The sequence below is a fragment of the Panthera pardus genome, unplaced genomic scaffold (assembly GCF_024362965.1).
Source record: "Panthera pardus isolate Hobbes unplaced genomic scaffold, ASM2436296v1 HiC_scaffold_11, whole genome shotgun sequence".
Lineage (NCBI taxonomy): Eukaryota > Metazoa > Chordata > Mammalia > Carnivora > Felidae > Panthera > Panthera pardus.
Genome location: NW_026526666.1, coordinates 68,980,390 through 68,996,518, shown reverse-complemented (window position 1 = coordinate 68,996,518; position 16,129 = coordinate 68,980,390). Strand labels below are relative to the sequence as shown.

The window sequence follows — 16,129 nt, the reverse complement described above, 5'->3', positions numbered from 1 at the left end:
GGCCACTAAGACCTTCCAGGCGCAGGGAGCTTATGACGTTTCGATGTATCTTCTCCCAGTTTCACCTTCTGGCCCATGGGACAAATGAAGTTAAGGGGAAAGCAGGCTTTTGTCTACCGCACCTGAAGGAAGTTTCTATCTCCTTGCCTTTAAAATGCAGACAAGTGTGCTTGCTCTCATTTTGAGAATACAAATGAAAAATCATATGTGAGCATACTCTGTAGACCCTGACGGATGAACAGGAAGAGACTTTGTGAATCGGGGGGTGAGTCAAGTTATCCCAGAAGTTTCCACCCAAGCACCCACATGGCTCACTTCCTCCGAGCAGGGCCCGGGATGAGAGTGCCCCGGGCTGACCCGGAGAGATGCGCGGCTCCTGACAGGCCTGCCCCTCCCCCTGCTCACCTGTCCTCGATGCGGACCCAGAGGTCATTGAACTGTCGCGGCCGCTGGTGTTTGTTCTGCCTCTTGTGCCACTTCTTCTGCCGCCCAAATTCCTCCAGCTGGCTGAGGCTGTCGGGGAGCAGGAGGTGTGGGGACAGGGCTGGGTCCTCCTCCTCAGGTGGGACGGTGGGGGTCGCCGAGGGTACTGCGGGGAGGGCGGCGGCTGGGGTCACCGGGGCCGGGCTTGCCGAGGTCCCCTCGGGTGGAGGTGCGGGGCTCCGGGCGGCAGGGCTGGAAAGGGGCAACAGCATGTGAGGTGCACGTGTGGGATTGTGTCAGTCACGTACGACAGGGAGTGCAGCCCGGTGAGAAGGTTGTCACAGCAGGGGAAAGGCTGGGTGCCCCTGGTGGGCCCGGCGAGAGGAACCCAGGGAAACCACTGTCTCATGTCCAGAGATGGAGTTTTGACCCATTCTTTCTTTGATCGGCTCAATAAATGTCTCCTGGGCACCTGCCCTGCACCAGGGACCTTTCTAGAAATTGGGCAGAAGCGGTCACCAAATCACGTCCCTGTTCTCTTCGAGCTCACACTGAAGTGAGAGCTGGAGAATAAGGATGTCAGATTGTGGGAGCCGCTGGGGAGGGCAGGAGAGGGAGCTTGAAGGTGGAGGCTGCTAGGCTGGCGGGGGGGTGCTTCTGGTCAGTGCAGGGTGACACCTGAGTCCAGGCTAGTAGGAGGTGAGGGAGTGAGCTGTAGGCAGGCCCTGGGGGCCTATCTCGTCTTCTTCGGGGTCTTTCATTCCACAGGCTCTGGCTGAGGGGCTTGGGGCAAGTGACCTGACTTCACTGTGCCTCATCTCCGTCTCTGCAGAATGGGGGCGCTACAGCCTGCGCTTCCGAGGGGCAGCATGAGGGTCTCCTAAGTTACCACAGGCAAAGCCTTGCGAACAGTGCCTGGCAAATAGTAAGCTGTGGAACTGTTTTTAGTAGTTAACAGTATTAACTAAAAATTATAAAATATTAATGCGGTGGTTTGTATCATTCACACAACCAGCCATCTGTGCATTCAACAGCTATTCCCTGAGCATCTTTCTGGGGAGGCAGAACAGTGTTAAGCAGGTCAGAGCTCCAGCTAGAGGTGGACAGACGTGGGTTCACATGCCGGCTCTATGGCTTACAGGCCGTGTGACCAAGGGCAGGTGACATAGTCGTCTCAAGCGGCAGGCAGCTGTGAGATGGGAGTAGTCACAACACTCGCTTCATAAGATCGTCATGAGGACAAATGAGATGAGGTCCTAACACAGTGCCTGGCACACAACAAGCCGTTCTTTGATATTGGCCTATAAGCACATGGACTTGGCTGTAGCAGGCACTAAAGCACTGATTAGGGGTGTGTGTGTGTGTGTGTGTGTGTGTGTAATTCACTTTCCATGCAGTGCTATACACACAGGTCTCTTAACCTGGGAACAGCCTCTGCTCCTCTCCCTTTTATTCTTTCCTCTCTGGGGCCCAGATGGACTCCCTCGGGAGGACCTCAGACCCTGGCAGAGGGCTGGGCGTGGTATAGGGAGTAGAAGGGCGAGGCGGCACCCGAGGCGGCGAGAAGCCTGTTCTCTTCTACCCCCCCACACACAATGGGGTGAGGGGCTTCTCTCTCCATGAGAGGGGAAGGCCATCAGCTCAGCCTGTCCATCCCCAGCCCCCACAGCAAGCCCAGATTCCCAGGGCCCAGGAGATGCTGCAGCTGCTGGGGAGATAATTCAAAACAGGCGGACAAAAAGATGGGTCCAGGAAGCACCTGTGGCCGATGATGGCTTTTATTGTTGGGGCCTCCCCAGCATCCCAGCTCCTCGCCCCACCCGCAGGATTTTGGCGTGCGCTGGAGCCTGGGGCTGAGAGCCCTCGGAGCAGGGCCGGGCGGGGAGGCGGGAGAGGCGGGGGACCTTCCTCTGATGCCTGGGCTCTGAGATGAATAGGAGTCGAGGCAGCAGCGCCGGCCCGTTTGCCCGCCCTGCCTGGCCTGGAAAGACACAATGAGCTTCAAGGTGAAGTCCTTGGGCCTGTGAAGGGGAGCATGAGGAGTGCCTTGTCCCCAAGGCTGCCTTGGATGCCTCACTCCTCCAACACACCCCTGCCCTGACCCAGGGCAGACCGGATTTGTGCCGCACTCAAATGTTCATCAGTCTCGTCCGGTTGACTCAGATGATCAAAAGAGGAAGGAGTCCAACGTGAGGGAGTTTTTAAGTTCCTCTAGAAGGGCCATGGAGACGGGAGAGCAGAGTGCTGGCCCAGAGCTAGGAGGCCGGAGGCTCAAAGCTCTGGGGGGCCCCAAGCCTCGTCTGTGCAGAGCAAGGAGGAAAGCCTTAGGTGTTCCGAGCACACCCACCCCCTCCGGCGCCCAGGGAGGGGACAGGGAATAGTTAGGAGCTGAGGAAGACTCTAGAGCCCGGCTGCAGTGACAGAAGCCGTGTGTCCTGCAAGTGACGTCACCTCTCTGGGCCTCAAGTTCCTCAATTTTAAGATGGGGGTACTCCACGTTCTACCTCATAGAGCTCTTGTGAGGATTTAATGAGCTAAAAGGGCTTAGAGCCCGGTGTATAAAGATTCACTGTGACCATTCAAGCTTCTTTCTGACTCGAGTTCTTGTAACGCCAGAGACTGGGGCTGAAATCGCTCTGTGGTCGCCCTTGGGGGGCCAGCGAAGAAGGTTCCTGCGTAACAGTTGGAGGGCAGGCTGCAGAGAAACACCCTCCTATCCCGGAGCTGCCCAGAGTGTGCTGACACCTTGTCATGCCTGCCCTGGCACCGTGGACCACAAGTGGACCCAGCTGACCCCTGAGCACCTAGTCCCAGCCTAGGGTGGGGACAGGAACCCTTCCGAGGAAAAGGATGGCCACTAATGGCTATTTGAGTGGAGTAGGTGTACCTTGGTGGGAAAGTCAGGGGTGGGAGGGCCCCCCAAGAGGTGTGGTCAGAAAAAGGTGAGGACCGGGTGTGGGCAGGGCTGGGCATCCCCAGGTCTCTAGGAGTCCCACAGAGTCCTTCCACCCCACCCACTCACCCGGCCCTAAATGCTGAACAGCTCAGAACCTACCCCTCCTCCTGCTCCCACTGCCCCACCCCTCAACCTCACCTCCCCCAGGTTGCCGAGATTGCACACCAGCTTCATTCTCGGTCCCCCCACCTCCAGCCCGGCCCCTCCACTCTTGGCTGCCTGGTGAAGGCCGGTCCCTGCAAGGCTTCTTCACAGCTTGCCCCGCAGGCCCGAGCAGAAAGGCTGGGTGCAGGCTGGCCACGCAGCACGGGGTCGGGCACGGTTCATGGATGGTGGCAGCAGGCCAGCCGGGTGCGTGCCCCCGATGCCTCAGCTGCTTACCTGTGGATGGTCTGCCCTGCGGGCGTGTGCTCCACCTCCAGCCCCGCCTGCCGGAGGACATCAATGACTGTGTTGTTTCCCAGAAAATGACCTGGAACACAAGGGACAGAGTGGGCTCAGCCACCTGCCGAGTCGGCAGCAACCAGGACAGCCTCAGGCCAGTGGCCTACACCAAGGGCAGTGCAGTGTAGCTGGAAGTTGTGCTGGAGCCACCCTGCCTGGGTCCAAATCCTGGCTCTGCTGCCTACCAGTGGTACCTCCCCAGGCCCAGTTTCTGTGCCCCATTCCCAGCTGTAAAGTGGGAATGATGGTGATAGCGGCCTTCAGGGTTGTTGCGAGGCCCACGGGAAGAGTGGCTGGCACAGTAGCAAAGGTTCACAAGTGTTTCACGTTGCATCGTGCCATTAAGCTGACCCCAGCCCCAGGCTGTAACAACATCCACAGCACAGTCTTTGTGCAGAGGACCCACGCTCTGGCTGCGGTCACCGCAAGTTTTATACCAGCAAAATAAAGTGAATTAAGCCTGTGTCAGCCTACAGTGGTCGTGTAAGGCCCAGCTCTGAGAAAACCTCCTCCAGGAAGCCCTCAAGCCTTCAACAGGTCTGTGGCTCATCTTTGTGAGTTCCACCAGCAACTTGAGGTGCCCTTCGTTAGCACGGGGGTGGGTTCTGCATATTCATGACTGTCTCCTCACCAGGCTCCACTGTTCTCTTAGCGTCGGCTGGACCCGGGCTTTCGTGGATTCATTTGTTCACCTCTGATCCAACATTTAAAGACCACATATTTCAACCCAGGCCCTGGGGTGGCCCCAGAAGACTCACAAGGTGTAAGATGCTGGGGAGGGAGAGAGCAGCAAATGGTTGCAATGGTTACAGGGTCCAGCGGACAGTGGCAGTGGCACAGAAGAGGTCCAAACAGAGAGCGGAACACCACAGAGGTGGCCCTGCTGTGTGTGTGTGTGTGTGTGTGTGTGTTGGGGGGTGGGGGAGACGGGGGTCTTCATCTCACGCAACCCACAAATCATTCACTCAACTAAAGTTTATGGTGCATTTGCTCTGTGACCAGCCTTGTGCCGATCGCTCAGAATGCAGAGACCCACAGCCCCAGATGAGCCCAGAAATGGCTCTACTGCAGCAGGACGTGGGCGTGAGGTCTAGGAACACAGTGAAGGCTCTCCTAGACTCTGGTTAGGAAGAGTCCTCGGGAGGCCGAGTGAGTGGAGGCGGTAACTGCTGGGAGTCGGCATGCTGGCAAGCCCCTCCTCCTCCCCGGGCCTCAGTCTCCCCACCTGTTCAATCCGGGCAGAGTGGCAGTGGCCCCTTACGGCCTCCTAGCCCGTGTGCCTGCCATGCAGCCCCACTCACGTGGGCAGCACATTCTCCTCCACTCCCCATTCGCCCCAGAACCTGGGGAGAGATCCCTGTACCATTACTCTAATCGCCTGTGACAGGTGGTGACAGGTGGGGAGCCAGAAGGTCAGCATGTTGACAGCCCCAGGGAGGTCTGAGGAGAACAGACAGTGGACAAGCTGCGCGGGAACGGAGAGGCTCCGGCATGGAGGAAGCGAGGCTGGGACCGCAGAGCGGGTGGACAGAGGGCAGAGCCTGCAGCGCTCTGCCGGATGGCCCTGCACACCTCTGGGCCGCCTTCATGTCCCTCACTGGCCCGCCATGGTGCCTGGAATCCACCTTGGGATCACCGCAAAAGACTACCGGTCTGGGAGTGACAGACCTGGGTTCCAGTCCAGGACCCATCATGCTCACTCTGAGACCTCGGGCAAATCCATTACGCTCAAATGCTCCCAATGTCTCTGTGTACACGGGAGGGATCCGCCGGCACCCCTGCTCTCAGACTCTATGGAGAAGGCTTTTGTTTGACTTCGGAGACCCCTCCCTTCTTCCCTCTCTCCCTCCTGTTCTTTACCTGCTCAGTTCATTAATCTGACAAACACTGAGCGAGTGCACATCTAGTGCTAGCCAGTGGTGAACAGACGGGGACCTGTTCCAGCCACTCCGTCTCGAGAATCAAGGTCTTTTGATCTGGGTTAAGTACTAGGCAGAGGGAAGCACAACCTCAAGTCAGGGAAGACTTCCTGGAGGAGGTACTGCTAGTGGAAGGGTGGGATAAGAATTAGCCAGGCGAGGGGCACCTGGGTGGCTCAATCGGTTGACTTTGGCTCAGGTCATGATCTCACGGTCCGTGAGTTCGAGCCCCGCGTCGGGCTCTGTGCTGACAGCTCGGAGCCTGGAGCCCGTTTCAGATTCTGTCACTCCCTCTGTCTCTGCCCTGCCCCACTCACACTCTGTCTTTCTCTCTCTCTCAAAAATAAGTAAACATAAAAAAAAGATAATTAGCCAGGTGAGGATGAGAATCGGGCACAGGCTGGGGGGCTGTTACAGCCAGGGGGAACAGCATGTGTGAGGCTAGGGGATAAGTGAGGCTCATTTGGGAAGCTGGCTATAGAAGTCACACAGACAACACAGGCATGAATAGCCCCTCCCAGGGTTCCAGCCTTGACCCAGTCCTGTCGAGGACAGAGACCCAAGCTCCTGTCACGTTTGTGAATCTCCTGAGCAAGTGGGCTTCCCTGCCCCCAGCTTCAGTCTTCCTGTGTGTCAAATCGGCATTCATACGTTTGGTGGGGCTGTAAGGTCCTAATGAGGCAGGAGGAGCGAATGCCCTTTGGAAAAGCCCAGCGTGCACTCCAGAGTGACGAGCTAAGCCAGTCCCCGGTGGGGCCACAGAGTCATCCTCACCCGTGACTGCCCCCGGAGTGTGACGCAGCTGGAAGGGGGCCTGGGCACGATGGCCTTTGGCACACGGGTGGCAGGAACTCCCTGCCAGCGGTTCTTGGAACTCACTGCTGGCAGCAGAGGCGATTCCTTCCCCACTTCCACGGAGACCCTTTAAAGGCCAGGGCCTCCAGGCCCAGCAGCAGTCCGCCGGAGGATTTCAGGAACCACCAGGGGAAGCATGACGGCGGCACGGGAGCAGCACTGAGTATTTACTGAGGCCGTGTAGCCACTCTGAAAGGAACGTTCCTGGAGTGGGCGGAGGGGGTGCTTGAAGGCCTGAGCCTTACAGAACTGTGGCTGGATCCCCAGCACGGCCTGACAGCGTTTCAGTGTCCAGTCAGCGCCCTGTCCGTCCCCTCAACCTCAGCGGTGCTAGCCCTTACTGTGAGCAGAAGACTTCAGACAATTTGAGAAGTTGGAAGCAATCAGCCATGAGGTTTTTCAAATTCCATCTTTCCTTCTCCAAGTCACGCCCACCTTCACTTCCGTCCCTGCAGGGCAAGGAGACGGTGTCCGTCCCCCTCCTGGACGTGGCTCCCTGCACAGCGCCAGGACGCACCCTCCCCAAGCAGCCTGCGCCCCAGGACTGCGGGCACAAGCCATTGGTTCCCAAGCCCGGGTCCCACCATGGTCCCCACCCCACCCTCTCTGGGCCTAGTTTCACAGGACCCCACGATGACACTGCACTATCCTGCTTCTCTCCATAGCCCTACCACTGCCCTGTGCCCACCTTCTCGGTGGGTTCCTCTTTCTCCTGCCCAGTAAGTGTGGGGGCCCCATCGCCTTCTTCTCACGCACAATCTGTGGACAAATCACGCACCCATATGGTTGCAATTACCATACAACACAGACCACTCTGGAACTACTGCCCTAGCCCAGGCCCGTCTGACGGGCAGCCTGCACGTCTCCACCTGACATCCGCCAGAGCCTACAAAATCCAACTCACCCTCCCCTCCTGGGATGCGTCTCAGCTGAGCTCTGTTATCCAAGTTGGATGGGCTGTGTCCCGACTCTTCGTCTCCCTCCTCATCCAATCACTGGAGTGCCCCTGATCTTTCCTCCTAACCATGCTTGACCAGCCCAGGTCACCAGCAGCTTCTGCCCGGAACCACTGCAGACACAGTCTTCCTTGTTACCTCACTGCAGCTGGAATGATCTTCCCATACCCCAGAGCCGCCCCTGTCAGAATGTGTTCCCAGCAAGCCACTTGGGAGACTGTGAGTTTTTTGAGGGCAGGAGCCATGCCTGATTCATCCTCGACCCCAGCGCTAAGCCTAAGTCTGGCACACAGTGGCGGCTTGGCGAATGTTTGCTGAATGAATGAATGACAAAACCTGTTACTCCACATCCTTGCCGTGATCTCATTCTATCCCCAGAAGACTTGAGCTCACAGATCCCCTCCCCTTGTCGCCACCCGCCCGGCCTCTTGGTGATGCTCCTGCAGATTCCGCCAATCCCAGGAGCTTGGGCCTTGCACCAGCCTGAGTCAGGGCCCAGTGCCTGCTGTCCCCAGACGCTGGCAGACGGGGCTTAGGCTTGCCTCCAAGGTCACAAATCCTGAAAAAGTCACCACACCCATCCTGGAACCTGCAGGGAAGGTGTGGAAAGTTTCCAAAGGGGCCCCAAAGCACTGGGGCTTAGCCTGTGTGGCTTGCCCAGGCTCCTGGGGTCTCCTGGCCACTGCTCAGCAGCGACTTCCAGCACTGACAGCTGTTCTCTGGCCAGCTCTCTGCAGGAAGGCACGTTCCATTTCATCTGCAGAGGCTACATGGGTGAGGAGAGGAGGAAAGAGAGGGAGGACAGTGAGGGGGTAGGGCACACAGAGCCACAAAGACAGAGAGTAGGGGAGAAGAGGCTACAGAGGCCGAGAGAGAAGAGAGACACCCTCAGGGAGAGACAGAGAGAGGAAAAGAGCACCAGGACACAAGGAAACAGAGGACAGACAGATGAGAGTGGGGAGAGAGGGGCTGGGAGATAGGCTGTAAGAGACACAGAGACATCAGGAGGGAGAGAAAAAAGGAGAGACACTGAGACAGAAAGCAAGAGATAGAAGAAAACAAAAACAAGGGCAGAGATACAAAGAGACAGAGATAGAGGAGAGAAAGAAAGAGGAAAGAAGAGAAAAAGAACCCAGAAATGAAAACAAGGGGCATGCATGGTAGAGGAGAGACTGATCTGAGGATATCATGGAAGACTTCCTGGAGGAGGAATTCATGTAGCCAGGACTCCCAGGATGAGTGGGATCGAGGAGACATACATGGAGTGGGGAGGGGGCAGGCCAGGGCTAGAGGAGGTGGGGCTGGTGTGGTGATTATCTCTCTAAGCCCACAAGCGAGGGTGCCACTTGAGGGACATTCATAAGCAAACGGGGAAGGTGTCCTGCTCTTCATGGGCACAGCCCCATGATGTTTTAGTGCAGAGAAAAGGCTCCCCTTCTTCCAGGTGTAAGCAGGCCTGTGCCAGGGCACAAGGCTCAGCAAACAGAGCACAGGCTGGATCTAGCCTTTACCCATTGCTGGCCACAGCCTGACAGCCCCCATTTACCAAGAACCAAGAGCCAAGAACCCTGATCTGGGGGTAGGACAGAACCTGGCTCAACAGCCCAACTGGCTATGTGACCTCAGGTAGTGTCCTTCCCCTCTCTGTGCCTCAGTTGCCCTACATGGTCCCCTGGGTCTTCCCACCTCTACGATTCCATCATTTGATAACCTAAACACAAAGTCCTACTGAGTGAGTCTCCTGGGTACACGGTGGTTCTCCCATGTCATCTCACTTCATCCTTTTGGGAACCTGTCGAGGTACCCCCACAGTTTCCAGACAAGGACAGGAGAGCTCAGAGAGAGGAAAGGACTCGCCCCAGGTCACACAGCTGGTAAAAGGCCAAGCTCACTTCCATCCGGAGATGTCATAGCTCACGGCACGCTCTCATACGTTCGCTCCGAAGCATTAGCATCTGCAAGGGATCCTGAGGTCACATTAGGAGGCAGGGAGCTGTCAACCACGTGTGGCCTCTGCAGGGTTCACCAGATCGGAGGGAAAGGCATGTGAGCACTTAGCAAGAAGAATACACCAATTAACAAGGTGATTTCGAGACAATGTTGGGGGGCCGGGCAGAGGGGAGAACCAGATGTTCCCCCAAAGGTTCCGAAGTAACATGGGCTCCCCTCCACCAGTACACGTTTTCTCTCCAGTGAGCTCGCTGGGTTTCCAGCATTTTCCTCCTGGAGGAGGGATCCCAAGCTCATATTTATGTTCTGTCTGAAATTAATGCAAGGGAAACTTTCAAATGCTAATCTATCTTCCAGGATTAGCCGGCCGGATGTCAAGTGACAGAGGTGTTTGTTTTCCTGAGGAAGGGTGACAGGAGGGCTGCATGGAGGGACTTTGGGATGCATGCACACTGGGGGTACCACAGGGCTTCTGATCTCCCAAGGAAGGTCTGCCTGGGAAACTGGCAGAGCTGGGTCCTTTTTCTCCTGTTTCACCAGCCAGCCCAGGGCAGGGCGGGGGCATTTTCTGTTCAGTAAGGGCCAGGATGACGCCTCCCCTGCACCCAGTCTTGTGCCAGGAACTGAGACACATGGTCCCCACCCCGGAGGAGGTCACAGTGCAGGGAGGGGAGGGAGAACAGGCAGGCAAACCCTTACAGGGCAGTGAGAGCCCAGCAGCGAGGGAGGGCCACCAGGGGCTATGGGGCTGAAAAGGAAGGGCTTTCATGACAGAGGACATAGCACATGCACAGGTACAAAGGGAAAAAGGGTGTGGGTGTGCAGGCCACCACCAGTGATTCCGGGTGTTGGAATATAAAGTGAAAGGGGAGGTGGGCGATGGTGAGGGTCGGAGCAGCAGGACAAGACTAAGGGGGGGGGGGTTTCAGCTGGGCCCGAAGAACACTCTCCCAGGCAACTGTCCAGTTCTGTAAGGGAGCGAGTGTTCCATCCCTGGAGGTGTGTAAGCAGAGAGGCAATGAGTGCTTGTCAGGCTTGCACAGAGGGGATTCAGACACCCTCCAGGGAGCTGAGAGTGTCTGGGTGGAACCCGATTCTGCCCCCTTTGCCATCTGCTCCTCTCTGGAGGTTGCCAGAACCCAGGATGTTAGCAACAAAGAGCCCTGAGCCTTCAGCTGGTCAGCTCAGCTCTGCTGTTAAATAATGGGAGGATAGATACAAATACCAAGAAAAGCACCCCCGCCTGCCATTTCTCTAAAAGTCAGACTGAATTAGACTCTTTGATTCATAGTCTCACCCGACCTTACTAGGATCCTTCTGAGGCCACCAGAACCTGCCCAGTGTCATACAGACAGAAAGTGGCGGAACCGGGGTTTGCCTAAGCCTGTCCATGGCTTGGAGCGTGTCTGTTTAAAGGGCGCTTCATGGAGGCAGCTGATGAGGCCGGGGCTCCCTGGGCATGGGCAGGCTCCCTCTGGGGTTGGAGCTGCTTCTGGGCCTCCGACACCTGTCTGACAGTTGCCCAGTTTGGGGGTCCCCTTCCGGACGTCCCCCAGTTGTGTACTTCCTCTTAGAAGCATGCACTCCCACCCGCCACCAGGCCCATGCCTGCAAGCCAATCCTCTTGGTTCTTTTAAAAGCTCCAGGGTTTGAGCCTTTTCATTCTCTTTGGACCAGATCCTCTTTCAATTAATATTGTTTAGAGGTGAGGAAGCTTGGTTCCTGTACCCCACCCCATCAGTGAAGGCATAAATCCTGGGGGTTTAGGTCAATCTGCACCTTGAGGGGCCTGGAGCCAGCAGCTCCTCCTCTGCAAGCCCTTGCTGGGACCTCTTGGCATGTCCCAGGCCTTGGGAACCCTGAGATGGGTCAGACATGGAGGCCTTTCCTCCTGGGGTCTGACACGGCCTTAGCCCCAAGCAGTGGCTGTGCAGTGGTTCAAGGTCACCAAGAGGCGCTGGGGGAGAGCCCCAGAGACAGAGACTGCAATGGGTTCTGTGACTGCAGGGGTGGTGCCCGGCCCAGGGCTCGCTATGGCCAAGGTAACTCTACAACATCCAGAGGCTCCTTTCCTGGAGTTACAGCACCCGGGACCCCAGGAGAACTTCCCGTTGGCCAAGCTGCTCCTGAGCCTCACTGTTGCTTGGAGCTGAAGCCGGCTCTGGAGGTCTCTGTGCGGTGTCCAATGTGGGTCCTCAGAGGCTCAGAGGCTACTTCTGCCTCCCCCTGCCACCCCCCCATCCCCATGATAGCCCTGCTGTCTCCTGCGGGGAGTCCTGTCCCTGGGGGACTGTGGGCCCCGAGGGGCCAGGACTCAAGTCATAATAACAAGAGGTCACATTATCCAGTGACGGTGCTGCCCCAGGTACTGGCCAGTACAAGTGCAAGCGCACCGACTCTCAGGCTCAATTTAGAGAGGAGAAATCTGACATCAGAGAAGTGAAGTACCTGGTCTGCCCAGGAGACTTCCTCTACAGAGAAGCACTAGCTTTCTAATTTAGGCAGACTGGCTCTGAAGCCCACGCTCTTTATCTAGGCCATTTCACCTCCTGCCTTCCCCACACGGCCCGGCAAGAGTGCCGAGCCCGTGGCTGATGTTCCGTAGACCCTGGCTCACCGACAGGTCCAGCCTGGGACACAGGTCCTCCAGTCTCCTCTCTCCCCCATTCCAGAGGGCAGGGTTGGCTCCAGTTAGGGACAGGCTAGCAGATGGGATGTTCCTCTGGCTGGCTGGCTGCACTGGGCTGAAACATGAAGGGTGACTCTGGCCAAGGATCACAGCCCTGAGGAGGCGTGCCAGCTGCCAGATGTGCACATGGTGGGGAGGAGGGCCCTTTGAAGCACCGTTGGAAATTCTGAAACACTTCCGGATGCTGTGGCCTCGTGTTCCAGTGAGGGGAATGTGGCAGGCCGTGGGCGTGCCCCTGGGAGAGGAGAAAGTGGCTGGGCGTGTGCTGCCTGTTCATTGCATCCTGTGTTTTTAAGGTTTAAAAGGCCCTACACGGGACATGGCTGCTCTCCTATGCTCCGCCACGAGCTCCAAAGAGCTTCTGTTCATGAGGCTATGGCGTGGAGGACCCAGGTGGGAGGGAGGTGGGTGTGGGTATTGTCCTGACGACTATGGGGATGATGAGGAGCTGGAAGGCAGCTGGACCTGCAGCGGGAAAGTTTTAACTGGTCCCTACCTCCTCCAGGAAGCCTTCTCTGACTTACCTTCCCTTCTAGACTGGGAGATGACAGAGTGCTCAGCACAAGCAGACCTGTGATAAGGAAATCATGCAGGGCTGTGAGAGCCCAGCTCCGAGGTCGTGGAAAGCCCAGGCAGAAGAGGAAAAGGGCACTCTCAGCAGAGCAGAGGGCCCAAGCAGCAGCTGGAGTTTTCATTTTGAGGGGAGGAGACTGGCCATCAGTAAGAATGACCTATCAACGTGACCAACATTTCACTCGGCTTCTGTTTCTCTCACTTCCCGTCTGCACCTCGACTTACCCATCTGCCGAACGGAATAATAAATACCACCCTGTCTCCCGCCAAGAGGAATTGAGGACATAGAGGTCATATGAACGTCCTTCAGGCAGGATCGTACCACCCTGCAGACAGCTAATGCTGCTGTTAGTAATAAAAAAGATGTTACTGGTGTTTGATGCATTGGGATCCCATTCCTTCTCTCAGGCCCGGGGCTTCACCACCAGTCGGCTTCTGTGTCCCGGCCCCCCGGCGTGTTTCTGAGTATGGGCCTGAGGGCTGGGGTGAGAAAGGCTGAGCGGCCTGGAGGCCGGATGAGCTGGGTGTGCGGGCACTGGGGCAGCAGCTACCACGTCTGTCTTTGCTGCTCACACAGCCCGCCCAAGAACTCTTCCAATCTCGCTTTGTGCCTGGACCTCTGCTTCCCGTGGGTGTAGGCGGCAGCCGCCCTACAGGGAGGGATCTCCAGGTGCTGGAAGGCTCTTTGCTCCAAAACCCTCCCAAGGGATCCAAGAGTGACTGAAGCAAATCAAAGCAAAATGTGGGGTTCTTAGAGCCACCAACCTTCCAACAACAGGATCAAAGGGCTTGGAATGTCAGAAGGTAGAACCATACTCAGATCAGAGCACTTTAGGATTCTGGAATGTACGGGTTACCACCGGCTCTAGGGTTTTCAGTGAATGGGCCCTAGTGGTTATCCAGTCCACCTTTGAGTCTGGCTTGTACTCCAACCCAGCTCTGCCAGCTCCTACATTACTTATTCTATCCCAGATTCCAGGATAGCCAATAAGTAAACATCTCAAGAAGGCCCAGATTCCTGGAGCTAGGGACAAAATGGTCATTTTCTTTTGGTGCCTGGGACTGAGACCTCCCTATCCCTCTGAGGCCTGGGGGACTAATGGAATGACTAAACATAATGAACTTGATTCTGGCTGATTTGGTCTACTATGTCTTTGCAGAACATCCCCTAGCTGGTGGTGATTCTGAGGAGGTAAGGACCCTGCCCTGGAGTGGTTCACATACCCTGGGATGCCCATGAAGCAGTGGGTACTAGGATAAAGTCAGGAGAAGGCCTGGGGGACGGCACTGACATTTACACTTCAGCGTTGCTGTAGAAAACCTTGCAACCCATGACTAGAGACCACTGTGGGTTCGTGGGTTCGTGGGCCCTCAAATGCCAGCCAGCAGTCTGTGTTCCAGGCAGTCAGAACAGATGTAAGGCAGGCATGTGCCCGACTCCTGGTCAGGCACACATCACTAATCAATCGCGACCTCTTCTCTGCTGAGCCCCGATTCGGTTTTATCACCCCTTATACCATCACACTCCGGGCAGCCACGACCAATCAATCAATGCCAGCTGTCCCAGGAGATAAAAGCTATTTGACTCCCCGTCCATGCCAGTTCTTATGGCCAGTCTTGCTTGCGTTCATGCCAAACGTTCTTTCTGGAAACCAAGAACCCTCCACTTTCCTCTTCTTTCTCTGCAGATGCCTGCACCTTCTACCTTACAGAGCGGAGCTCTGATGAGAAAGCCATCAGGTTACTTTTCCACTAGCAAATGACTTGTCTGCCAGCTTCCTCCCTCCTTCCAGTACAGGTAAGGAAGTGCTCTTCTCTACCCAGGCCAGACCCTCTACTTGAGTTCTGCCCCCACCCTTCCTGCCTTCTTGCAAGACGGGGCTAGTAATATTCCCCACTGAGCAGCCTCACCCCTCCTGTGTCTTTCTTTCCATCATGTTTCAGGCATGCTCAATTCTTTCCCACGGTAAGAACAGCTGGGTGGGTAGGGCCAACAATACAGCTACAAATTTTTATTTTGCCAAGTAAGGGCTCTGAAAAGTCCCTTTGCCTTACATCACTATCATTTTTTTTTTTTAAAGCGAAAGATGTTTAACTTCAAACATGGTAGAAAGGAGATAATTTCAGAGTATTAGATAAGCCTGTAAACTGAATAAATTTAGTTAATAAAAACTCACCACCTAGTACCTATTTTATAAGTTGTTTATAGAGCAGAAGAAATCCAAGAATCTGCACAAGATCTTTGGGGACCCTTCAGCTTGTCCTTGAGGCTGGTAGTCAGGAATAGGACCTTCCCTCCCCCTGGACACTCCTCTCCATGGCAGTGGCTTGGGCCATTCCAGAATGTCTGGGTTTGCACACTGGCCACAACCACACCTCCTGGAGGATAGGGCTTCTGTCTGATATCACCCCCAGATGTCCCCCAGGCCTGGTCAGAATTGTCACACATGTTCACACCCCACCTCCCCCTGAGCCCACCGAGTAACCTCCAGAAGAGGTCAGATCGTGGCTCGCTACAGAAACAACACTAAGGAGAGTACTCTTCTGTGGGATGCGCCACCTAAAACAATACCCTTCCCACAAACCCATCAACATTTCAGGAATTCTAGAGCAAGGGCACCATGTATGGAGGAAACGGCTAGGACTAGGGACCCTAGAAACCAGGATTCCAGTTGGACATCTGCCTGCATGGCCTTGAGGAAGCCACTCTTCCTCTCTGGGATTTAGTTTTCATCTGCAAAATGAGTATAATAAAACCCATCTCGTGGTGTTATTGTGAAGGTCAAAGGTAACGTAGGCTAAGAGCCTGGAGTGGTGGTTGGCACATAGGAGGAGTTTTTATTATAAGGATCTCTCCACTATGGCAGAGAATTTTAATCCTGTGATCTAAAATGAACATATTTAGCACAACCTGATGAAGCAGGTGTATTATGCCCATTTTGCAAATGAGAGACTGAGGCCCTTGGAGGTGAAATGGCTTTCCCAGCGTCTCTCAGCTGATGGTGGTAGAGCCACACTCTATACACAAGCATCCTGACACCAAAGCTCTTACTCTTTGTACTGAATCTCTCTGTAGAACAGAACAGAGGAGGGGTAGCCAGACTGCTATCAGCACTGGAAATCCCCGTCTGTACCTGTGGGCTTTCAGGAAGGGAATCTGGAGCAGAGGTGGGCTGAGGAAGGGTCTGGATGGGCACGGGGGTGGGGGTGGGGGGTGGGGCAGGCAGGTGGAGGCTCTCTTGTGTGCCTTAGCTTACTCCTCTGGACCCACGGAGCCTGAGGCTGGCCTAGAATGGCAGACCCCAGCAGGGGCCTGGCTCAGACACCAGGCAAGCCCCAGCCGGGGCAGGGGGGGTAGGGCGAG

The 16,129-nt window shown here is 55.9% G+C and overlaps 1 protein-coding gene across 2 annotated transcripts in view; it reads right to left on the bottom strand.

Annotated features, from left to right (window-relative positions):
• Positions 1 to 16,129, bottom strand: part of TRABD2B (TraB domain containing 2B) — a 217,316-nt gene that overhangs the window by 13,668 nt on the left and 187,519 nt on the right. For both annotated transcript variants that reach the window (XR_008419645.1, XM_019449366.2), the window contains exons 5-6: positions 3,761 to 3,851; positions 406 to 675 (exon numbers count right to left, since the gene is read on the bottom strand). Coding sequence is in view for 1 of the 2 variants with exons in the window: in XM_019449366.2 (XP_019304911.1) it covers positions 406 to 675; positions 3,761 to 3,851 (361 nt within the window). In the remaining variant the exon portion in view is untranslated. The remainder of the gene's footprint in view (positions 1 to 405; positions 676 to 3,760; positions 3,852 to 16,129) is intronic.